Source organism: Bombus bifarius, unplaced genomic scaffold (genome assembly GCF_011952205.1).
Source record: "Bombus bifarius isolate JDL3187 unplaced genomic scaffold, Bbif_JDL3187 scf7180000007966, whole genome shotgun sequence".
NCBI classification, from domain to species: Eukaryota; Metazoa; Arthropoda; class Insecta; order Hymenoptera; family Apidae; genus Bombus; species Bombus bifarius.
In genome coordinates this window covers 2,106,810-2,129,939 of record NW_022884352.1, presented here as the reverse complement: position 1 = coordinate 2,129,939, position 23,130 = coordinate 2,106,810, and the positions used below count along the sequence as shown (strand labels likewise).

At 43.5% G+C, this 23,130-nt stretch overlaps 5 protein-coding genes and 1 pseudogene across 6 annotated transcripts; 1 reads left to right on the top strand and 5 right to left on the bottom strand.

Moving 5' to 3' along the window:
- Positions 1 to 1,757: 1,757 nt before the first annotated feature.
- LOC117205380 lies at positions 1,758 to 6,531 on the top strand. 2 transcript variants are annotated; one of them, XM_033443727.1, is made up of 5 exons: positions 1,758 to 2,132; positions 4,534 to 4,734; positions 4,830 to 5,051; positions 5,337 to 5,483; positions 5,779 to 6,531. In XM_033443727.1, the coding sequence occupies exons 2-5, from the start codon at positions 4,612 to 4,614 to the stop codon at positions 6,295 to 6,297; spliced, it is 1,011 nt and encodes a 336-aa protein (XP_033299618.1). In that variant the 5' UTR covers positions 1,758 to 2,132; positions 4,534 to 4,611; the 3' UTR covers positions 6,298 to 6,531. The 2 variants fall into 2 exon arrangements, with proteins under 2 accessions (XP_033299618.1, XP_033299626.1); XM_033443735.1 differs by lacking the exon at positions 1,758 to 2,132 and adding an exon at positions 3,237 to 3,317.
- Positions 6,532 to 7,940: 1,409 nt separating this feature from the next.
- Positions 7,941 to 8,957, bottom strand: LOC117206734. Its single transcript, XM_033446327.1, has 3 exons — positions 8,552 to 8,957; positions 8,247 to 8,450; positions 7,941 to 8,181 (listed from the first exon to the last, which is right to left on the bottom strand). The coding sequence occupies exons 1-3, from the start codon at positions 8,723 to 8,725 to the stop codon at positions 7,966 to 7,968; spliced, it is 594 nt and encodes a 197-aa protein (XP_033302218.1). The 5' UTR covers positions 8,726 to 8,957; the 3' UTR covers positions 7,941 to 7,965.
- Positions 8,958 to 10,929: 1,972 nt separating this feature from the next.
- Positions 10,930 to 13,233, bottom strand: LOC117205322. Its single transcript, XM_033443615.1, has 2 exons — positions 12,913 to 13,233; positions 10,930 to 11,289 (listed from the first exon to the last, which is right to left on the bottom strand). Exons 1-2 carry the CDS (start codon positions 13,223 to 13,225, stop codon positions 10,940 to 10,942), a joined length of 663 nt encoding a protein of 220 aa, XP_033299506.1. The 5' UTR covers positions 13,226 to 13,233; the 3' UTR covers positions 10,930 to 10,939.
- Positions 13,234 to 14,775: 1,542 nt separating this feature from the next.
- On the bottom strand, positions 14,776 to 16,024 carry LOC117206798 (annotated as a pseudogene).
- Positions 16,025 to 18,537: 2,513 nt separating this feature from the next.
- On the bottom strand, positions 18,538 to 19,780 carry LOC117206789. Its single transcript, XM_033446429.1, has 3 exons — positions 19,594 to 19,780; positions 19,415 to 19,515; positions 18,538 to 18,771 (listed from the first exon to the last, which is right to left on the bottom strand). Exons 1-3 carry the CDS (start codon positions 19,778 to 19,780, stop codon positions 18,538 to 18,540), a joined length of 522 nt encoding a protein of 173 aa, XP_033302320.1.
- A 1,215-nt stretch (positions 19,781 to 20,995) lies between these two features.
- On the bottom strand, positions 20,996 to 22,193 carry LOC117207341. The gene is made up of 3 exons (XM_033447459.1): positions 21,676 to 22,193; positions 21,434 to 21,565; positions 20,996 to 21,211 (listed from the first exon to the last, which is right to left on the bottom strand). The coding sequence occupies exons 1-3, from the start codon at positions 21,911 to 21,913 to the stop codon at positions 21,012 to 21,014; spliced, it is 570 nt and encodes a 189-aa protein (XP_033303350.1). The 5' UTR covers positions 21,914 to 22,193; the 3' UTR covers positions 20,996 to 21,011.
- Between the last annotated feature and the right edge of the window lie 937 nt (positions 22,194 to 23,130).

The following is a 23,130-nucleotide window of genomic DNA, read 5'->3' as shown; positions in this document are numbered from 1 at the left end:
TGCTGACCGCGAACATTTCGAGATTGACATGCAAATTCCATGGTATTAGATAGCTGATTTTAGCCACGGTTCGCATACTTTACCTTCGAATCGAGTAACAAAATACTGCGTCGTTTTCAAATATATCCTGCAGCGATTTATCAAACGTTCGTGTAGTTTACAAAGTAAAACGGTTGCCACGGCTAATACTAAGACGCCACTTGTGTAACGATCGTGTATTTTAGACGTGAAAGAAGAATGGACAAGAAGAAGAAAGACAAGAGGAGGATAGTTGTCGTTTTGAATTAAATTATTCTTAATTATATATCACGCCGATTACAAAATCCGTGTAACGTTCGTGGGAAGGTCCGCTCGGCTGTTTTACGATTGAAAATAGCAGGCAATCGTATCTCGAGGGAAACGCCAAGCGTCGACGAAGAAGAAAACTTTTGTTTTCCTCTCTTGTTAAGAAACCTGTTATTAAGAATGTTATAGTCGCGTTAAAAAATCTCTTGGTGACTCCCCGATACAAGACTGGTTCTATCGATGCTTCAAACGCGTTATCGCGCAACGTATCTGTTAACGTTGCTGTTTCCAATGCTGTGCAGCGTAAAAGCACAGGTGTTGTCGCGGTAAGAATGGACGAGACCGTGTGTTTCTTTTTTTTTTTCAGAAACAGGCGATCAAAAGGGGACCATTTGTTTTAATGGACACTTTCGTCAGACGGTTACTCTATATTCCGAATTTTCACACGCTCGGCAATGTTCAGTCGCTATGAGCCTTCGTAATTTCGTAACGAGTTGACTTCCGAGCATCTTTCCTGTCGCCGTACAAAAGCGACATGAAAGTTTTTTCTCACGTTTCTACCACTGTGTCGACCGATTAAATATTTAATTACGATATTACGGGATTAATTACTAACCAAAGTATGGGGCGGAGTATCGTCAAGTTTGTCGTATTAGCAATCCGATCGTTCCGTTTTCCATCGCCTGTTTCGAGGTGGTGACAAACTAGTAATCGCGCGCAACGATCATCGGTCGATTCTCGACGCGTTTTTGAATCTATCGTTAGAAATCCTTATCGATTTAGTTACGCGTCCGCCGATTGTCTAATTATTTTAATTGATATCTCGATTTTTATCCGCATCTTGGTACCTGTGCATGTGCGCACAATCGAAGCTTCGCTATCTTTTTTTACGTAACACTCTGTTGGTAGCGTATGGATTTTATTGTATCCAGAGTTACGTAAGCAATATAACATCAATTATAACGAATGCTAGGAAGCGTCTTTCGACTCGCATTGCTAGCAACGCAAGCTACGCGTTCGCCAATTTCTTCGCTTTTATCATCGATATCTGTGCTTACGATATCTCTGACACGTAACATCGTTGCTGTATGTTTTACAATACATTCCGGTTGTGCTTGAACGAGACTGGCCGAGGCTGTCCCACATTCGGTAGCGCGACACCTGTTCGTCGACAAATTAATAGTCACTCGAATCTCATTGTAAAACGAAGGAGCGTAGTAACGGAGAAATGCGAACGTTCACAGCGACGAGAGCGAATCCTTCGATTCGATAAAACAAAGACCGTTGCGATTAGAAATAAAACTGCTATTTTCTTCTATCTTCGTTCGAACAAATAGTCCATTTCTGTCTTATTCGTGACTGTTGGCGCGCGAAGATAGAATCGCCGTTGTTATCTCGCTTACTTGAGATTTATCAAAAGTTTGGCGATAACAATAGACGCGTATATACGTACGTGTGCGTGGTGGCATCGAGCTCGTGCTGGCGACTCGTCGCGCGTTTTATCAGTCGACGCGAGTCGGAGCGAGCTGCGGTGTCCCAGATTTTCAGTCGCACGTATACGCGACGGTGCATAGCACGCAGCCGGTTGTCGATCGTTCGCCGATCCTAGATCGGTCCATCCTTAGAACGGTTTCGCGGTTGAACGGGCGCGGATCGATCGATCGGTAGCTGCATCTACGGTTACGTTTCCGGATACTCGGAATCGACAGAGTGGCCCGGCCACAGTCGCGTTCGTATCGAGATCGCGCTCGCCCTTCGAAACACTCATCTTCGGAGCAAGAGTTGATAATTTGGTGAACGTGTGTTTGTCAGTGATGTGGATCGTCGAACGAGTGGCAACTGCCAAGGTAAATAACAGCAAGTATCATTTATCACGCGTATACGTTTTATCCGTACGGCGATGCAAGCTGCATCGTCGAGGCGGTTCCTTCGTAATCTTCGGATGACACTGGTCGTTGCGTCTTATCTCTTTACGAAGGTTTAGTTCGCGTCTCGTGTTTCACGGAGACATCCTCTTCAGAGAAACGATCGCGTATCGAGGATCGTAAGATTTCGTTATCTTCTTTATATATAATGGGTATTTATCGACGATAAAGACGGTGATAGGATCTTTAGAGAAATAAAAATCGCGCCTGAATTTTTCTCCTATATTTCTTCTTTTCTAGTTGCGATAGTTACCGATCTACCTATCTTCTCCTTCCGCGTTTTTGCCGAAGAAAAAGAGCGGTATCGCAGAATGGCGAGACCGTGGGAAAACGTGGGAGGGAACGGCGATGAGTTACGATGTATCGTTTCGTTTCGTTCGGATCGATAACGAGAAATCTGCTCGCTCGCTATCGTCCGTAATATCGGTTAATTGGGAGATACGTGGCGCGTTGGAAGCGTAATTAAAATAAAGCAACATTGTCGCGATTAAAAAGAGTAAATATAGCCAAGCGTATGGTTTAAATTCCAACAGCGCGAGACGCGCGCCGTTGCAGTTTGTTCGTGACACGGGTATAATAGCTTCCGGTCAGACACTCATCCATCGACGTTTCCGGTATCGTCGTTATCCTCTCGTGAACTCGAAGCGAGAAGGGAACTCCTCTCCTTCCCTGTTTCCCGCGTCGGACAACGGCGTTCCCTCAAATTTCTTTTACGATCGTGTACGTTTCGACGTCGATGTTCGAGAATTTAGTTACTTGCTCGCGGAATTGATAAAGTCCGATATCTCGATGCGTAACGGAAATCTTGGAAAACCGTAATAACGATCAGTGACTATCTGCAGCTTCGTTTCGTTCTCGAACGATACCGTTACTATTAATACTTTACTTCTTGCTTCTCTTTGCATAGATATCTTCGAATCGCACGATAAATCTTTGCGTCTTTATCGAATATTCTCTAGGCTGTCGCGAGAACCAGTTTCTTCGCATTAGCGTCAGACTACGCACGCAGTTTAGAACACCCGGTACGTGAACAGGCGCGTTAACAGTTCTAGCGTTGTACGCGGGTGTAATTGGACGACAGGTGTAGAGGCGCGAGCAACATACAAGGTGCCCGAAAATAAATTTGTCCAGCTTTTGTCGCGCCATACCGGTGTTATGGTATTCTCGACTCGAGTCGGTTAAACTCGCTCGCGTATCGCTCTTTATTTGCTCGTACGAGTTTCCTTCTTCTATTCTATTTATGGAAAGTTCGTTATCGGGTTTCGCGAAAGAGAGAGGAATGTAGCCGGAGTAAAATTTCACGAACGGCTCTCCGACTCGACCTTGGTTCTTGAATTTCTGCGCTCTCGTCCCCGGGAGCGCGGAAACCAGCGCACGTTTTCGAAACGGTAACTGCACACACGGATTCGCGCCGACGCAACGCGGCGTAAGCTCGAACAACAGTATGCCCACACCTGACCAACGGACGGAATACGTTAACGAATCCCTTTTCACTTGACTATCGGTCACCTGACGCGTTTCCTGCCCGCTCGAAGCCAAGCCCCCCGTACACATTTAGGATTCTCGATAGCATCGTGTTTTATGTGCACCGGCGCATCCGTTTCGTTCGATTAAATCTGTGACCGGGGACAATGACTGGTTTTGTATAAAATAGAGCAGGTGAAACGGCTCTTTGTACCTCGAGTATCCTGAGCGACGTGGCACGATACGTTTTCCAAACTTGGACAGAGTTTGGCCTGACTTCTATATTTGCGAGCGAAACGATCGAGAACTGGCCGCACGGAAAGAGAGCGAAAGCAACGATCGAGCTGGAGCGCAAGGTGCAACACGTGCTGCGCGACAGCTGTTTTCCGGTTTAAGCCGAGACGTTAAGCACGTTTTTAATTTCGCGGTTGAACGCATTTCGGAATACAACGATGACGATAATAACGTCTACGAGGGGTCGGTCGGTTCTCCCTTCTGCTCGTTAGGTCGCTGGAAATTGCTCGAGTGTTTCACTTACCCGGCTCTCCGTACATCGTATACGTAAAAGTTACGCTTTGCACTTTGTTTGGCATAACGAGATGGTCTTGTTACGATTACGGGGAACGACGACCAGCGTTGATTCAGATGCTCAGCCACCATATTAATCGGCTTCGGAAATTGGAAAGTAGAAAAAAGCGTGTCGTTTATTTGCAGTGAAAACTAACCTTGCGAGTAAATTATTTGTTTATCGAGAATTTGCATCCAAACAGTAAAACTGAGACGCTTACCGAGAGATTAGGTTTCCGAGAGGCTCGATATTTCGTATTGTTCCCACTAATTGTATTACGTGTGATTAAAGGATCACGGTGACACGAACAAGGCCGATTTGGAGCAAGTGAAAATAGTGTTCTGAGGACAGACAGGATCGAGAACCGCCATGGAAGACGAGGACTTTGGTTTCACGAAGAGGTCTGACGGTGTCCTGAAGAATGTTAACAACGAGTTAAACGATTCTAAAGATGCGACGAAAAACGACGAGGGTAGCTATTTGCAGAAGAAGGTCGGATAAATACGTTTGCATGCTCTGTTACGCGTTTAAGTGATCGATAAAGGCCTGGAGCAGAGAATGACCAAAAATTTCGTTAAATTTGTCAGACGGGGGAAACGGTTAGCGGGCATAGATCAGTGATGACAGCGCCGTTATTCGGGGCGACCGAGACCGGAAACGCCGTCCCTCAGCGGCCAGCGACCGCCTCTTCATCCTCTCCGGCTTCCTCAGTCGTTTCCAACCCGCCGAACATACCGAACGTGGTCGAGTATCACCTGAAAGTGAAGCCCGGACAAACACAGAGAATCTGTCCACTCGATAACAGTACCGTGAGTACGCGACGTTTTAAACTTCCTTCTCGACCAAGCTCTTGTTCGATTTATTTCTTTTCTTTTTTCTTTTTTTTCTTTTTTTTTTTTTTTTTTTTTGAGTGTCACGAGGTGACAGAAAATGTCGCTTCGCAATTTACCTTGTAAATTGCGTATAACTTAATTAACCGTTGGTCCCGTTTCGCATATATCTTGCTTCAACAGGACGACCGTTTTTTTAAACGACAGAAAGGCGCCGAGATATTTCGTAACGCTTGTGTATTAACGTCGTATTTCTTAATACAGAAAGGTCAAGAGCTGAACGATATGAAGAAGGACAAAAGTCTCGCTTCTTCCACCGACAAAAAGAAGGACCTCGTATCAAAATTGTCTCGTCTATCCATCGATAACAATGTCTTCGAGGGTTCGACGGATCTTCCTCAGGTGTTCCAGGTATATTTTACGATGTTTTCCTTGCACCTCGCCTTATGCCTCTATTGAACTCTCCTCGGTTATTTGGACAAAGCATAAATTCACATACTCACCAGTGGATAACACCTCGCATCCGCTTAACTCGTTAGTCAATTAAATTATAACGTTGTTATCTTCTTAACGCGAGTTCACGGGTCTTAAAACTCTCGCTTATACCGTTCGTTACGTTACGTTAGAGGTCCAAGGTCTTGGTAAAGGTTTCGTTGTTACCTGAATAGGGCCGCACGTGGGAGACTAAAAGGGGGACCCTTTTCAGGTGAAATATCTGGGCTCTCACGATGCCAGGGGCCTCTGGGGCATCAAGCACACGAGGAGGCCCGTCGATAATATGGTTGCTGCCGCGAAAGCCTTACCGACCAACACCATGCTCCCTCTGACCAAACTGGTCGTCTCTCAAGAAGGCGTTGCCCTGCTGCCTATCGAGAAAAGGAAGCAAGACTCCAACTTTGCCAGGATATACGCCATCGAAACGATCTCGTACGGTGTTCAGGATCTCGTCTACACGCGTGTCTTCTCCATGATCGTTGTACGCGAAACGGAGAATTTCAGGAGAGTTTCGCCGTTCGAATGTCACGCTTTCGTTTGCGAATCGAAACATCACGCGAGGCAGCTCACCTGCGCTTTGGCCACCGCTTTCGACATTTATTCGAGAACCGTGAAGGCGCAGAATCAAATGGCTGAGATGGCAAGCAAGAACGCGAAGAAACGGTTCGCCATCGATCTTAGAAGTCCCGAGGAGATCGAAGCCGATTTAGCCGTGGATTCTGAGGCTTAAATTAGGTTCTTCTCCCCGATGAAATTTTTACTCTCTCTATTTTGCTGTTGCAAGACTGCTACGGCGAATCGACGAGAACTAGTGTCATGCAGGGGTGTAGGACATCTGCTCGGTGGACGACACAGGGTACACGTTGTCGAAAATATTTAATATACGTAGATCGCGTTATATCGATAGATACAGGGTGATTCACGGGGGCAAGAATCGATCGGAGACGTAGAGTAAAACTTGTTCGTACTTGTGGCGCCTCATTTTCGAGAGTAAAACGTAGAATATCGAAAGAAACGGCTTTTGGTCTATATTTTCGACCCGTTTTTACGCGAGCAAAGATCGTGCGTGCTTTTTGGTTGCTCCACAATTTCGAAATCTTCCTATACAAGTCCATTTAAGAAAAACGTTTATACGCTATACGAACAAAAGATCAGTGGCCTGATCTTCTTCTAAGAAGAGTCTTAAAGACGCAAACGTTTATATCGTCGTTTGTTTTTGGTTTAAAGAGAGCTTGTATCTGTAAGCGAATTATTTAAGTGCTAAGTATTATTTTTTTACTATTGTTATAAGAATTATATTCGTGTAGTCGTACTAGGAGGCCAGTGGCTATCAGGTATAGATCAGATCAGAGGTGTACATACGTTGATTTCGATTATCTTTCTTTCGACTGAAATGTACTTGAATCAGAGTTCCGATACGCGCTTTAGGTTTCTCCTGACAAATGTGAAAGTGTGTGTGGGCACGAAAGTTGACGTAATTATTGTGGTTAATTATTTTATCGGAATTTATGAACGGAGGAATAGGCACCGCCTATCCACGATATAATGGCTAGTTATCCAAAGATACAAAATAGAAAAAGAGCCGAAGATTTACCGATTCATTTCGGTGACTTTTGCCATCTCGTATCATATTATCCGAATTTAAAACAAAAAGAGATCGGATTTTTCTCTAGCCGCTTTGCACGTGTGCGTGTGTGTTTTTAGTTTCTTTTATTTTTTTCGTACTTTCGTTAATGTACAGTAACCGCGTCGAATACTAATTCTTCTATATTATGTAATTTATTTTCGACTTATTTTAAGCCACGAGAGACCAATATCGAAACATATCAATCGTTGTAAATAAATGTTTAACGGAAATGTCGTCGTTAACGTTCTTTAGCTTCGTAATGATTACGTAATAATTTCGACGTCTTATTTAGCCGTTAAGTTAATCTTTGCTTTTCGTTGATTATTACCGCACCGTCGTAGTTTGTGTTTCTTTCTAGGCTTGGGACATTTGTGTAACTCCTTTCCGCGCGTGATTGCTTAATTATAAATATGGAAATAGCAGTATTAGTTACATGTACGACAGCTATATGCAATAAATTTGTTGCAGACGCTTCAACTCCTTTATTTCAATATTTTTCTAATTTTATGCTTTCACAAATTTACAATATTACTCCAACACGTTCCTGTATAATAAAGTCACACACAATCTCTAGGTAATATTTTAATATCATATTTTTATCATAATTTAAATACATAATACACATATACTTAAATACTAAATAAAATTGTGTTTCATTCGTATTTCAGACAAGCAAACGTAGTTGGTTGATCTTGCGTTAACGACAGTTCACGAATTTCGTCTCTTCTACGATACACACAGCCCGTTCTTCGCGAACGTTGTCTCAAGAAATCACTGTTTTCGCGACGGCTTCTTCCGGTTCAAGATTCTCGACGTCCTGGTCTCCGGTCTGTTCGAAATCGCTTCCACGTCCGATTCTTTCGTGACGTGCTCCATGTCGCTTTCCTCTTCCTCCACTTCCTTGCCAATCGCCTCGTTCAAATTGTAAAACTTCTCGGACTCCTCGCAGGGTATCGAATTTTCCGTTTTCGTGCAAACGAACGTTGCCTAACGAGACGAATAATCGGTTTGTTAGGAAGCGAGAGAAAGAGACGAGTCGAATAATCACTCACCTGATTAAACACGGTCTCCGCGGGGCAGATGAAGCTCCATCTGATCGATCCCCTAGCCTGCGGCATGCAAACGTGGAAAACTTGGCAATCGTTATCCATATCGGCGTAATATCCATAAATTCTGTCTTGACAGGAGAAGTTGTCCACGATATTGTCACGAATCAGCGTCGCATTGTCCGGAAGTTCCAAGCCGCCGGTCTTGTTCTGAAATTTAACGCACGTTCGAAGAAAAGATTAAATTTATTATAATAAGTACGTTCATTCTTCAACAGCATGGTGTAACGTTTTCTTTTTACAGAACAAACCTTAAACTCTGGAACGGGTCTCCTAGATTTGGGTTGCTGCGGCAAACCCGAAACAATGGCGAAGATGACAGCAAGCGATACGATTAAACAGGTTGGTCGGATCATGATGAATGAAACGTTTCTCGCTTTCTTCTGGACTACTGGATGGAAGTCGTATCGGGCTTTGTCTTGCATGTATCGAGAATCCTGAGAAGACTGGTGATCCGATCCGTAGAAGGGTGTTATATAGTGACTTGCGTGTAAGGATCTTGAATATTGTATGAATGGCCGATTCTCGGTAGACAGAAATTAGTAAGTTTATCACGTTTGGTCTGCCAATGACCATCCAGACGTCCACATCATCCTCGAAGGCCCGATGCAAATTTCGCCGTTGATGTGCCGAGTGATACGATACCCGTGCAACCACGACGAACCATCGAACCTTGCGGCCACAGTAAAATTCAGAATGATATTCCTGCGGAGGAGCGAGCGAGATCGTTCTTCTTGCGAGTGGAGTGCGAGTCGGTCATTGATATGCCCTTTGAAGACGAGAGGGAGAAGCTTTTCCCGTCGAGGGAAGGATATTCTTGCGAAGAGAAACCGGGTGCGGAGAATTCTCTATGAATATCCCGAAGACGTACCCACTCGAAGGACGGATGCAAATGCGGTGGAATGTGAAAATAGCCCCCGCTAAGTGAGATCGAATTTCGTTAGCTGATTAAGAAAAAGTTGGACGTAGCCTGTCCGCGAAGAAATTCTATAAATGAACGGCGGAAGGATATTTCAGCGTCTCTTCTCACGAATTTCGATGATTTCGATGCGACACGGTGGTCTCGTTGGCCGCGGTCCAATCAGAGCTTCGAAAAGAGGTTCTAGACGTCAAAAACCGAGGGCAAGTGGAACCGGGCCTCGTCTTTCGTTAAAGGCCACACCGAGACCAACGATTCTTCGGTACGTGAATACTTAAGTTTCCACGGGGGTCCCACCGGTTACGAAACTCTGTCCGTTTCTGGTCATTGACCATGACAGACACGAGATATCCTGATTCATCCTGGTATATTCGTCTATGCATGTTTTTTCGTGTAAACAAGGACAATCTACGCAATATTTGTCACATCGCAGTACCTATCTGGTCTTATTACGTTATCGTTGAAAAGATTATAGACTTGTTCTTATACATTATCTAGAAATATAATTGTCGTAAAGAGCAATATCTTTATCGACTCTTTATCTACCTTGTTAAGCCGTAGATGAAATTATAGATTTTTTTTATAACTTATTTAGAAACACAAACGTTGTTCAAAGTAAAATCTAAAGCGATACCGATACGTAAAGATTTATCGATCTACCTTGTTAAATTATCGCTAAAAAGATTATTATTATTTTCTCTTTATCGATTGTGTACGAACGTAGCATAGCATTGTTACTTCTCCAACCTTTCGTGTAACGCAATTTGCTGACTAACAGAAGGTACATTGATACGAAGTACTTGAAAAAGGAAACGAACCGATCTATCGAGGTCTTTCGGTTTCAGCCAAGGGGAAAGATAAAAGAAATACTATGTAGCTGCGGGGAGAAGAAATCTCCCCGGTATTTATCGGTCGATCGAAATCACGGCAAGGTGAACAGCCCGAAAGTATCGGCGCTCGTTGAAAATTCCTGTCGCATGTTCCACGGCGCGATGTCGAGGAATACGTAAGCTGGTCGCTACAGGCTGGTCCACTCTATGGAGAAAGAAGGTCGTAAGTCGATTCGGTAAGCTTTCTCGGTCGTCCTTACATGCTTCTTATTCACCGTCGATAAATCGACGATCTACGATCTACGATTCGCTTCGGTATTATAATGTCGTCTTCGAATTTATGGGCTTCTCGTCCTAGAGTTCTTCGTTCAAGGTAGAAAAGTCGGTAGAATGCGAATTATTATGAAAATAATTTATTGACTGTACGATTCTTACAGATGTCGTTTAACGATAAGTTAACATAGTTTGGTTGATATGGGGCGTGAGAATACATACGACAGCAGGTACGCAAAGTGGACTTTGGTACGCGAATGGGTCCTCTATCGAATGCTTTGCGACTTGGGGAAAGGTACACGAACGAGGAGAGGCGATAATTTTTCTAAATAATACGCGCATTAGCGGGTCTTAACATTTTTGTTTCGATATAAATAGAAAAATAAATAGTTTGATATAAATATAAGATTAAATATAGATTACGCGACTACGTGTTAATCTCTTAATCAACGGTTTCTTTAGTAATTATTTAGAAACCTGAGCACGGAGAAAATAATCGTAGCGACAGATTTTTCTGCCATCTAGTTCTCGGTGCTACTATCTTTTTCTTTTCTTTTTTTTTCCTTTTTCATTTTCGTCACTGAGAAGATGGGGTTTGATTTTTCCAGCTCGAGCCTCTATGGATTTTGTGGAGCATAGGAGGAATAAGCGAGATTTTGAGCAGAAGGATCGTTGGAGGATCGTCCCCAGTAACTAGGATCGTGATCATCGTGATCGTAATGGTGTTGATGTTGAGCGTGTTCGTAATAGATGACCTTAGACGGATGAGATTTTTTCAGGTCCATCCAGAACTTGACAACGTTGAGGATCAAGGTGATGATAGCGATGAAGAAGAACTTGAGCTGGAAGTGCGTTGAGATCAATTGAAGTAGGAGACCGAGTTTAGCCTTGAACAGCATGATCAAGCCGAGGAGTCTCTGCAACTGCTTCTTTTTTTTCTTTCCATATTTCTTGCCACGTGCTTCCTCTGCAATCAAAGTTCCACGATGGATTTAAATACAAATCACCGAATCGATTATAACGATTATATCGTCAATATCGTCGATAATAGACTACGGACGTTTCCCTAAATTGACTTTTCTTTCTTGAATCTAAGCGAAGAAGTGGAAATGGAAATTACGTGTATTTCGTACATTTTCGCGTATTTAAATTTCATATAAATACGCGAACATTCGCGGTTAATCATTAGCTGTAATTAGGAGTTTTCTGAAAAAAGAAGATCTATATCAGCGAAATTTGTATTCGAGTAATTACGAGATCGACTTTTCTAGACCTTTCTCCTTCGCGTGGGTACACGATTGACGCGTGAATCGACACAGAAACTATGGAAACAGTTGACTCGTTCTTTACCGCGAACTCACTCTCTTTGTTCGACTCGATGGCCGCGATTCGAACCACCGCGAATCGTCGACGAGGTTAAAAGTATAACAAGGTGCTGGAAACATAGATTTACTTGCTAATTCGCTAACCTCTACTTTCATTCACTTCTCCCTTCTACGCTGAAGCTACGTGTCGACGTTCAACGAGTACGGAAGAAAGAACATTTTGGACAAGTTACGAATATGTAATTGGAGTAACGAATAATTTGGGATGAACGAGTCCAGTGACCTAGATGCTTTCGACTCTTGCGGACTGCGTAATTTTACTCTAATGGCTCAAAAAAGAAAAAAAAAAAAAAAGAAGAATACGTCACGGTCCTTCAAAGAGAATACGTCATTTTAAAGAAGCAGAACAACGATATCATAGTTTCTTTAATAGCAGGAAGATTGCCTTGATGTCTGTCAAATTGTTCAATTTCGTAGCTACGATTTGCTCGAAAAGACAAGGAAGATAACGAGCGGCGTACCGTTAGAGCAAATTTACCCAAGTCGCTTCATTGAACTATGTACAAACTGAGAGAAGAAATTGGTGACATATTGGATGTTGAATTTCAAGCGATCGTTGGTGACCTAAAGACACGTATTCGATACGTTTGCCAGAACAAAGCAAAGCTTGTCTTCTAACATCGTCGTGTTAACGAGCTTCTTCTAACGTTAAATATTATTCCGTGTAAATGTAATTGGTCTCGTTTGTTTAGTTTGTCGCAAAAGCTAGGAACTCGAAAGTCGGGGTACTCTGCCTGCCTGTCCTCCTTCTACTTTTCGCATAATCGTTTCAAAAGCAACCGCGGCTTTTTTCTAAGCTTCGTTCACGAAAGTGAGTCACCCGTGTTGTTCTCCGTTGCAACACCGTTCATCGTCCGAACTCGCACGTACCGAGTCAAAGGCTCGCCAACAAGATATACTCGAAACGAACGAAGGAAATCGGCGAACTTTGAAAATCTGCAGATATCCGAAAGGTAATGGAAAGAATCTTAAGGTGAGTTTCGATAAGACAAAGAGGTTCGAGCTAAGTAAGTCGGTAAATGTCAGGCGACTTTTTTTAACGGTGCTCTCGGCGCAGAGGAAAGTTCACGGTTGATTTTATCATGCGCTCCACGCGCCGATCGACGCTCGATGCGCTTCGTCCGTTTCTTCGTTGATCGATCGAATATATCGTTTACTCGCGATAAATTACTTCACCGCTAAAAACAATACGTCACGATTCTTACCTTGGTCACCGGCATCTGCGGTTTCCGCGACTTCCTCCGATCTTCCGGGATTTTGCACGTCGTCGATGACTTCGGCCACGAAATTGCCGGCCTGCTCGATAACCGCACTCATCGGCGTTTCGCTCTTCTTTCCGGTCACTTGCATCTCGATTTGATCGAGGTTCCTCCCTAGCCTCGTACTCAGACATCCCACGGAATTATCCTCCAACACGCAGGTCAGGAAACTTTCATCCTCCTCCTTGGTACCGATAAGTTCACCCTGAACGCAGAGAACGAGTCCCAGGAGCAAGAAGATGGACACTGTTATCCTCATGGCGAAGATGCGATAAGATAATTTTTTCCAAAGACACTACCACTACGCGATATCACGGCTCATTCGATGTCTGTCTTTCACCCTTCTCCGTTGTTTTCTTTAATTCGAACTCGACCTTCCGCTTTTTATATCCTTGGACCGCGTGTCACGGGCACGAAGTGGTTGTGCAAGGTGCGTGGTCGAACATATATGAGAGTCTAACCCCTTCCTTCTGGACTTCCGCCAATCAAGTTGGTCCTGTTTCAAGTGAAAACCCGACTGGCATCCCCCCACTGCCATGCTTTTCGTGGGCACACATCGTTGAAACCGAGCCGCGATCGCCTCTTCTTAAAGAATTCCGACCACTTCGTGGGGTCGAGACGCTGCCATGAATGGAAAAGAATTTTGGCGGATATTTGTATAAGAAGGAAAACGGATCTCCGACAAGACGCCAGGCTCGTCGAGTTACCGCTTTCGCTTATGAATGGGTTCCTTAATTAATTTGTCTCGCTGTTTTTATCGTTCTACTTCGCTCGACGATTTTCTTTCCTTCGATTTTGCAGAAGTTTGGTGTTCGTCGTATCGGATGAATCCTAAGAGTGCGAACGATACGAAAATTCGAAAATTGGGAAACAAAAAAAGAGAATTTAAAGACTGCGAAGTAAGGAAACTCGAAAATTCAGAAACTGCGAAATTCGAAGATTCGGTAATCGAAGACGTCGAAAATCGAACGATCGAAGAATCGGAAAATGGACATCTTAAACTTTAAAGTTGAAGAATGTCAAGTTAGTTAACGTGAGAAGCGAAAATTTGAGAATTAGAAGCCCGGGAATCGATTCTATGCAAATCGATACGCAACTAAGATCCGTTTTCTGCCTGACGGGACGGTGAAAATTAATTTTTAATGGCGCGTTAACCTTTTCCTTGTTGCAGAAAAGCGTAATGGATTTAAGATTGTACGCGTGTAACTTGGCACGCGTGTGAGTCACGTACGTGGACCGATGACAGAAATTCCACTGGAACAGCGTTGGGATGCTAATACAACCTAATTCTAGTCATTTTTATCGTTAAAGAATAAAGAGGCGTGAAAATGTAGTGAAATCGTTGCTTTCGAAACGCCAAGCAATCAAGAAGAATTAAAAACAATTAAGAATAACGAATATTTATCGGGAGTTTGTACCAAATTGCTCTACCCGACTCTTTTCTCCTTCCTACAGCGAATCTCGCTATTTATTCAGGCTAATTAGCATAACCGCTTCGGTCTTCGCTCTTAAAGCTACATAACCAGCGTAACAAAGAAACTGTCACAGCATGTTGCGAATGATTGTCCGGATGAATCACCGTCATCTTGATCCTCTTTTAACGCAAAAGACTTTACGCTTGACGCACAAGCGTTCCGCTCCAATTTGATCGTTTACGGCAAATCCTTCAACGATGGATAAAAATTCAACGAAATTCGAATACAGACGTTTCAAAATTCCATCGACTCGACTCGCTTTTTCATATTTCATCGATCGATTTTCCCTTTTATTCGTTATAATAATTTCACGTCGCATAAAGTTTCCCTTAAGCTAGTTTAACAAACAAGTTTTCGTTTCTTTTAAAAATTTATTACGTAAAAATTCGAAAGATAAACAAAATTCGTTGTTCACGTGCAGTACCAAAGGAACGAGTATCCCTTCGGTCGTTGACTTTCGTTCGCCTGTCAATTTCGTCGTATTATCGCTGGCAACGAACGAAACGTTCGGCCGATGACCAAATTCGTTCGACAAATATTTCACTCGGGTATCGATACCATTTTCACTTTCTGCGCGAAAGCTGCCATTTTTTTCCCCGCTTCTATATCCATCTTCTCGATGCTCGCGTGTGTCGTTATCGAGTAATTAAGGCGACAGTAAAGATCGTTCGCCGTCTTCACCAGCATTTGAACATCTATATTCGGCTGTCTGAGGCGTGGATCCACCGTATCTTTCTTCACGTCTTGAACCAAATTCTTTCCCCTTCTCTCGTTGGAAAAATCCTTCGAGCTTTGAGAAATTTCAATTCTCTCGTGAGAAAGTTCATCTGCGAAGTAATTGAGTAAATAGTAAAATGAGAAGTAAAAATAGTCGAATGTAAGAGAAGGATCTTTTACCATTTCTCTCTTTTCCCATTTCCAACGCGTTTGACATCCCTTGTGGCAGGGCATCCAACTTCTCACGAGAAGTAAGTAGCGTTACCGGTCGAATGGTCTGTGTAGTACGTTCGGATTCGTCTGTTTTCACTACGAGTTTGCACGCACTACAAGCCCTTGCTACAGCTTCTACCAGTTTCTTTGCAATTACCGGCCTTGCTTTCGATATTTCTTGCGCATCCTTTACTGAAATCTAACCATTAGGGTTTATTACTTTTCTCCGATATACATATATATTCGAATTATCTTGGTTTATGAATATAATTTCCAGACTTACGACTTTTAATTCTTCTATATGTCATCCTGGTGATGATAAAATCACCGTTTTTATCTGTGACGTATCCTGTTTCGCGATACACTCCATCCGCAGTTACGAATCCATATTCTCCGGTGATAATTCCATCAGCATCTTGTGAAATGGACATACATTCGTGGAATATTTATGTCCGAATCACGCTCTCGTTCCGAAAAAAGAAAAACAAAAAGATGTTTAACACGATTGAAAACGACTCGAAGAACGCAACGGGATTAATTCGCTTCAATTTTTACGTGTTTTACGAACCTTTCTTCTCGTACCTATGTTGAAAATCAACGATGTTGAACCGAAATTCGTACGGTCTGTTTTGCTCGGCCGTTTCGCTTGTCATTGCGAAATTCCAAAGGATAAGAATAAAGAAGAGAAAGTACATAATTCTGGTAACCGTTTTCTAAAACGTTTCGAGCACACTTCGATTTTTTCGCAACGTTAAGGTTAAAGTTGAGAGGAAAATTTGACCAAACAAGCTACGTTTGTTCTAAATATGAACCCGCAACTTTAAGACGTGCTTCGTTACAATTAATCCTACAGAGCTAAAGAAATTCATTGTTTCAAATGAAAACTAACATAACGAAGTCAGAACATGTCGCAGCGAGTATTTTTAGGCAACGAATTACTTTCAAACTGTACACACTAAACAGCTGTATATACACTAAGGCCAATTCATTTTTACTCTCAGTATCTCAAATATTTTACGAGAAAGAACGTCTTACGTGAAACAACATCTTGACGTGCTGCAGCAACTTGGCTTGGCGAGCACGTTAAACAAAGAAGAGCCCCTCGAGACTCGAACGATGATGTAACTAAGCGAGGAAAAGATTTTCTTCGATTTATCGAACAACTTATCGAAGGGGAAGAGGAAATCGTGGAATCCGCATATGCGGAAAGTCTACGGACGCGTAGAAGTGTCCTCGACGCTCGCTTTCGCGCGTTTCGTATGCCTGGATAATTATATGACGACACACGGCTGTAAATCTTCTATCGACGCATCGAAGCTACATCGATTTTCTACGAATGTACAAAGCCGTAAAAGTTGTTGCCAAAGTTTCTTTTTAGACCACGTTTCTGTCGCGTGCACCGTGCAATATTTATGTTCCCGTAATAACTGCGAATTTCGCGAATTTATCGACTACTTTCTGGATTGCACGCGTTACTCCTCTTTTCGAAAAAGTATCTACACGAGTGGATTTCTATCTCGCGTACGTTTGCTCCGATCTTTAATCGCCTGTGTTACGTATTTCTGTTTCTACCGGTTTACGATTACCTCGTTAGAGATCCAGCAGAGATCACGCCGGATCCGGGCGTTTAATCTAATTAAACGAAATTAACAAGCGGCGAACGAGACTATACACCATTAGATGCAATCGAGATCTGGCATAAAGATCGTTAATTTATATAGTTAAAGGCGAACGACATCGGTATCGGGTAAACGTAAAGCAAACGTAAAGGGAAAAATTCTCTCAAAGAGAATTCGACTTTTCTAACGATAAACACGCTCAACCAAATTAGACGCGCGATTGTAGGTTTTTTTAAAAAGGCGAATGCTTCCACGTGTCGCGGCGCTGATCTAAGCTCGTACGCATACAGAGATTAATCCGGGTTCCATTCTGATTTGCCACGTATGCGTCGTGCATCGTGCATTTTGTAGTTTAGAAAACGGTATAGGACTACGATTCGTATGGCGAACTGTCGATACGGGATCGATGGCGTTGGCATACTAACTATGCGAACGGAAGGTGGGTTTCTGGCACGTATACGCACCACGAATATCGAGGCCTTGGAGAATAAATTCGACATTGACAATACTTTCGTTACGTGCCCCTAGCATCGATCCATATCCGTCTCTAACGATCGAAGCTCGTCACGAAACGTTATACGCAAACAGTTTGCTCGTTTCTTAAAAAGTAGAGCGGTCTTCTGGTGCAATTTTTGCATTCAAGAATCGCCATCGCCGTTACAGTAAACGTGAAGAATTTTCTGAAACGGTAGTTACAGTAATTCGCCAAAGTACCTCGACGATTATATTTGAAACTTTTTATCAATACACCTTGCATTTCATACGGGACATTTACAAATTTCACTCATCACCATTATATCCGTAAAGTTTGAAAGAAATCCGGAGATGTACATAGAACCTACGAAATACGCGGACCAAGTATACCGTATTTCGGAGAAATCACAGAAATATCGAAACGCTTAATTATTCATTACGCTAATAATTCGTTACATATGTATTTACGACGAACGTTTACGTCGTATACCAATTTTTTACTAAATAGCTCGTAGTAAATGTCTTTCAACCTCTTTGTAGATTTTCCGATTGGTTTCAAATTTCAACGACATAATCGCGATAAGCCTGTCTCGTTGCAGCGTTGATAAAATTTTATCCGATAAAAACGAAAGAAAGCTGCGCTGTAATCCCGAAGACGTCTGGTCATCGGCACGGCGATGTTCATCCCCGTTGAAATCGATCGGTATCATTTAAATTTCGATTTCGACGTTGAATTTAACGGCAGAGAAAAGGGAAAACGCTGGTCGGAGCTGATCGCTTCAGAATCTGGACCAAAATGCCGTTACCAGCTCGAAGTAGGTCACGTGGAATATCTCGTTGTTGGTCATTGCGCCGGACGTTCTTTCGAGACCCAAAACTTAATTTTAATTTTATATACAATCCGGTGCCTTTTCGCCGTGTGGAAAATCGCGTATACTCTTGATTTGAACCGTATATTTGAAATATCGCGACATTTTGTCGCGATCATTACGTATCACAGATAACGCAATTTGGTTGGAACGGCGATTATCCTGAATGCGATTATTCGCTGAAGTAATCGAAGCTATTCCATTTTAAAGGTGCCGTTTCATTCGTCGTCCCCACCAGCCTTTGTCGTCGTCTTCCAGTTCGTGATAAGTGTGATAATAGTGATCGTGATATTCAGGTTTATGGATCAGTACCACCTCCGATTTCTGCGAATTCCTCAGCGCGTTGTACAACATTATCGCCAATGCGATTTTTCCTATGAAGATGCTTCGAAGCAGATTGATCTTGAGGGAGGCGAGGGTAGCTGGTAACGTTGCCAACTAAAATGCAAATGCGCGTTAGAAGTAGCGGGTTTCCAAATTCATTTATCGGCAATATGTAGACTGCGAATATTTATGCATTTATGGGCAATACAAAAGTGTAAAAATGTACAAAGTGGAAAAGGGGGGTACGATGAAACGAACGGATAAAACATCGATGTTACTCTTCGATAGGAGACGCGAACGAGCCGCAGTCGTACAACACGACACTAAACGCTTGCTCGCAACGCAGTTCGTGATCGATTATCAACCACTGTGCGCGCTATTTTCCGATTTATTCTTCTCTGCTTCCGTGTCTCTACCCGTTGTTCTTTACCTCGCGTTGAAGCGTAAATATCAAATGTTTGTTAAGTTAGTTCACCTGGAGCGAAAGGGGACACTGGCGTGGGGTAAAACGCAACGCCCACGTACCCCTACTGGGAAGAGTGAAAATGTCTCTTGATACATATTATTCTTTTTTGCGATTATTATAACGCGGAATAAAATTGTACTTATCGCGCCAGTTTCCGAGAAAATTCGTACGAAATGTCAGAGATACGTCCACGAGGCTTGTATGGTACGATAGTAGCGCATTATACCCCACCATTCCGTTGTTGCATAAAAATTTGCAGGCCAGTAATACGTATAGGGTGTTAATTTAAACCTGCCAGATCAGAGGAGCCATCATCATCGTCATTCCAATTCTTTTTAGGATACCTTTCTTAAGTTTGAATCTTCCTGTATCTCGTTGCTCTACATCGTTCCCTTCAAAAGAAATTGCAACGAATCGCGTGATTCGCGTGGGTGCGTATCGAACACTGATCTTAGAAACGTTTTACTTACTTCCGAACAGCGACGACAGGCTCAGAGTAACGTTCGCTTCGCCATTCGCGATATACAGTGCAATTCCCTGAGAAACGTCAACCCTCAAAGTGTCGTTCAACTCCTTCGCGACATCTTCGGCACGGGCCAAAGTTTGAAAGAGAATTACGATGCACAAGCACGAAAAAATTGCGTCCACTCTATTCATGGCTGCGTCGTGTCGCGTCGTCGCTTAGAAAGTTAATTCTTAAATAGAAATATAACCTATATAAGCTTGCTTTTAACTGCCTTTCTAATTGCCGCTTAATTATTCATTCTTCTTACGTTCGTTGCCTTTCCTTCTATCATTCTTCCGATATCGATCGTTAAGCGGAACGAGGAACCTTGTTGCGAATCACCGTTTACCGATTTCCGCGTAACAAATAACGTTACGCATTCGTCGCTGCTCCTTTTCTTACTTCCGGTCCCGGGTGCAAGCTGACTCGGCTGTCAGAACGATCTCGATATTTGTCTGATTTTACAATCGCGCGATCAAATTATCTTTCGGGCTGTCGAGCTTTTCGCACGCTTAAAAGATCGACGATCTGTTTTTACGTGTTTGTACTTTTATTCGTTTCATAACCGACGAGTAGAACGCGTGGTGCTCGTATTCGATCGGTGATGAGACTGCTAAGGAATCGTAGCAAGCGGAGAGCAGACAGTTTCCTTTTTGCCGTCTGCTTACCCCACTGAAACTAGGAAACTGGGTCTCTGCAGTTCGCTGCCGCGATTCGTGTCATAGAAGGTGTACTATGCACGCGGTTGGTCACGGACGCGTATGAGTTTAGCAGACCTTGAAACGCGGAAAATTCAACTTTGCTTCTAGATCGCTAAAAGTCGAGACTTTCGTTTCTCTTCTCATTCTTATCGAAAAATTGAGGATTTCGACGGATCCGTGGCTACGTGGCTATCCTCTTCAATGTCAGTGGCCGAACAGCTTAATTTCGAAGTACAAAGAGAAAGCTTGCTTGCTAAGAAAGAGTTTAATAAATACATTCTACGATGATACATACACTTTGAATAAATAGGAGAAGAGACGCAGTTTCTTTACAAAATAAATTAACGTTATTGCTAGTTTGAGGTAAACGTGAGGTTGTTCCTTAAACGTACGAGTTTACAATTTTGGTTTTGCAGGTTGGTCGATCAGGCGACGCGAGTTACCAGTCTTATCTCAGAATACTTAAACAAAACTTTGGTACACGAGAAGTGAGTTGCGGTTCGCTGTATCGTCGATGCCTGCTCGACAACCGCAACGCGCTTACTCTATTTTTCCAGCACTGGTCGAGGTCGGGACCAGTCGGTCGGCAGGTAACGAACGTAACAGGTCCGATAGCCTAGTTTCGATCGCGGCGATCGAACAGACAGTGTCCGAGAGAAAGATATCGTCGAAGAACTCGTCATCATCCTCTGTAGTAGTAATGTTCTCCCGCGTTTTCTGGTCCGCTTGCCGACATCCATCCATTGTACGCTTGATTGTGAGCTGTCGGCAGGCTGTTGTGAACGTGCACGTGGATCGGTTGAGCAGGCTGCGCATTGTGCTGCCCACCAGACGTAAACTTGGCTATTATCGTGCTGAGTTTTAGCATCAACAGTATGGCACCTGCAACCAAGTCCGTATTCAGATTCTGCTACAACGAAAGAATTACGATGTGCAAATTGTAAGTAGGAAAAACGTTGCTATTGAATTCTAGATGTTTGATGGATTTCGATAAATGGGTCGTCGATGTCTCCTGATTCAGTATGCGTGTAGCGTACACTATCATAGCCGAACCGTTATCCCTACGTACATACGTACAATGACTATAGAGTAATTTTCGCTTACCAATGAGCAATCCCTTCAGCGAGATCAGAGTTAAAACGGTTAGCATTGTCATCATCACTCCCATTTTGTACATCATCGGCATTAACATAAATTGGATTCGCTTCTGGCCAAACGTTCGAGCTTGTCCGCTTGCTTTTCATAAATATTTAATATCCGATTAGTCGTTCGTCGAATCGATTGCAATTTAACCATCGTTCGTTCTTCTAAACCATAATATCTCGAAACGTCAACTTTACGCTTACCTCGAATCTTCTTCGTTCCGCCGACGAACAGATCGTCGAGGAATTTTCTCAGCTCCTGTATATCGGGGTCCACGGTCGCGACCTTGGAAATCGGCAGCAGTTTGGTGACTTTGGCGCGTCCAGCTTCGCGCTGGTAACCCGCAGCGACACCAACACTCTGGACGTCCGACAGGATTGCACTTTTTGGAAAAGTAGTCGCGAGCAACGCGCACGCCAGCGTCCAACCAATCGGCCGCATTATCGAACCGGTTACGATCACGTGGTTCTCTTCATCGACACCGGGGCTTCGCTGCAGGCAAAGAATTTCCCTGCCTACGATCGTTACTCGATCTTTGGTCGCGAGATACGAGCAGGAACCACGAATTACAACGTGTTAATCGTGCTCGGACGAGCCGCCGTATGATTCGGACGAACGACCACGACGGCGTTCGCACCACAAAAGAGGATCGGCCTACGTGTGCGCGGTGGATCTGCGCACTACCTCGAATTTCCTCCTCGACTGTCGATTTCGTGGACGCGCCGCCGTTGAAACACTTTTGGAGAACGCTGTTAGAACGTGCCGCGAGCTTCGCCGGCGTATCCAGCGCGATCACAGCCTCGTCGCATTTACCAGGCTGCAATTTTTCATGCTTCTACCCACCGATCCCGTATCGCTCTTCTCCTTTCTCGCGATGATCGTTGGAAGATTCTGGAAAAGAGGACGCGTCAGGAAGAAGAGGATCGTCGTCACTTTCTCGCAAATACTTACATGTAAAAGACATGTAAGTATTTATAGACTTCCGTTTCGAAAAAGAAAATTGAATCGATCGATTGGGACAAAACGTAGGATCGCGGCATTCCAGGATCAAAGCTGGCAGTCCCTTCGCGAGTCGTTCGGAATCTTTCCTGCATCCAACGTACATCATGTCCCACTTTCACGGTCGCTGTCCCGCGATCATCCGTACATTGCTCGCCTCGCATGGAACTGCTCGACCGTGGAATCCCATAGCCGAGGATCGTCGCGTCAGCCACACCATACGCGTTCGTCCATCGTTGATTATTGTTCGAGTGTGGAGAAGAAGACTCTTTTCCTTAAAACCGTCGAAGGAATACGAAACGAAGGAGGCGGTAACTATAGAACGTCTTTGTCCATTACGTTTTCAATGGCTTTCACGGCCCTGCTAATTTAACGCAGTCGAGCAGCTGTTTCCGCAGCGAAGAAGGTAATAAACGTGGTCTGCAATTTCGAAGAAATTACAATCTATAATAACGTTCCCAACGAAGCAACCAACGAGTACAAATGGATCCGGACGGTTCCGTGGAAGCTTCGATGGGTCGATATCGATCCATACGCATCTTTTTTCCATCGTCTAGATAGAAGCTGTTCTTTACTCGTAAAATTAAATACGAGATCAAGTAACGTTTGCTTTGCGCACACATCTTGCAGGCATCCGAGTATCTCCGATACCTCAAGTC

Bases quoted from the DNA above. Each gene is read 5' to 3' on its own strand.
- LOC117207341 (XM_033447459.1), bottom strand. From the start codon at position 21,913: ATGCGGCCGATTGGTTGGACGCTGGCGTGCGCGTTGCTCGCGACTACT. The intron at 21,566-21,675 runs GTAAGCGTAAAG...ATTTATGAAAAG, and splicing joins CGGAACGAAGAAGATTCGAG to CAAGCGGACAAGCTCGAACG. The intron at 21,212-21,433 runs GTAAGCGAAAAT...ACTTGGTTGCAG, and splicing joins GCTGAAGGGATTGCTCATTG to GTGCCATACTGTTGATGCTA.
- LOC117205322 (XM_033443615.1), bottom strand. From the start codon at position 13,225: ATGAGGATAACAGTGTCCATCTTCTTGCTCCTGGGACTCGTTCTCTGC. The intron at 11,290-12,912 runs GTAAGAATCGTG...CTTTGATTGCAG, and splicing joins CGCAGATGCCGGTGACCAAG to AGGAAGCACGTGGCAAGAAA.
- LOC117205380 (XM_033443727.1), top strand. From the start codon at position 4,612: ATGGAAGACGAGGACTTTGGTTTCACGAAGAGGTCTGACGGTGTCCTG. The intron at 5,052-5,336 runs GTGAGTACGCGA...TTCTTAATACAG, and splicing joins GTCCACTCGATAACAGTACC to AAAGGTCAAGAGCTGAACGA. The intron at 5,484-5,778 runs GTATATTTTACG...GACCCTTTTCAG, and splicing joins ATCTTCCTCAGGTGTTCCAG to GTGAAATATCTGGGCTCTCA.
- LOC117206789 (XM_033446429.1), bottom strand. From the start codon at position 19,780: ATGAATAGAGTGGACGCAATTTTTTCGTGCTTGTGCATCGTAATTCTC. The intron at 19,516-19,593 runs GTAAGTAAAACG...TTTCTTTTGAAG, and splicing joins CCTGTCGTCGCTGTTCGGAA to GGAACGATGTAGAGCAACGA. The intron at 18,772-19,414 runs GTTTAAATTAAC...TTTGCATTTTAG, and splicing joins TGGCTCCTCTGATCTGGCAG to TTGGCAACGTTACCAGCTAC.
- LOC117206734 (XM_033446327.1), bottom strand. From the start codon at position 8,725: ATGCAAGACAAAGCCCGATACGACTTCCATCCAGTAGTCCAGAAGAAA. The intron at 8,451-8,551 runs GTTTGTTCTGTA...GTTAAATTTCAG, and splicing joins GACCCGTTCCAGAGTTTAAG to AACAAGACCGGCGGCTTGGA. The intron at 8,182-8,246 runs GTGAGTGATTAT...TCGTCTCGTTAG, and splicing joins CGGAGACCGTGTTTAATCAG to GCAACGTTCGTTTGCACGAA.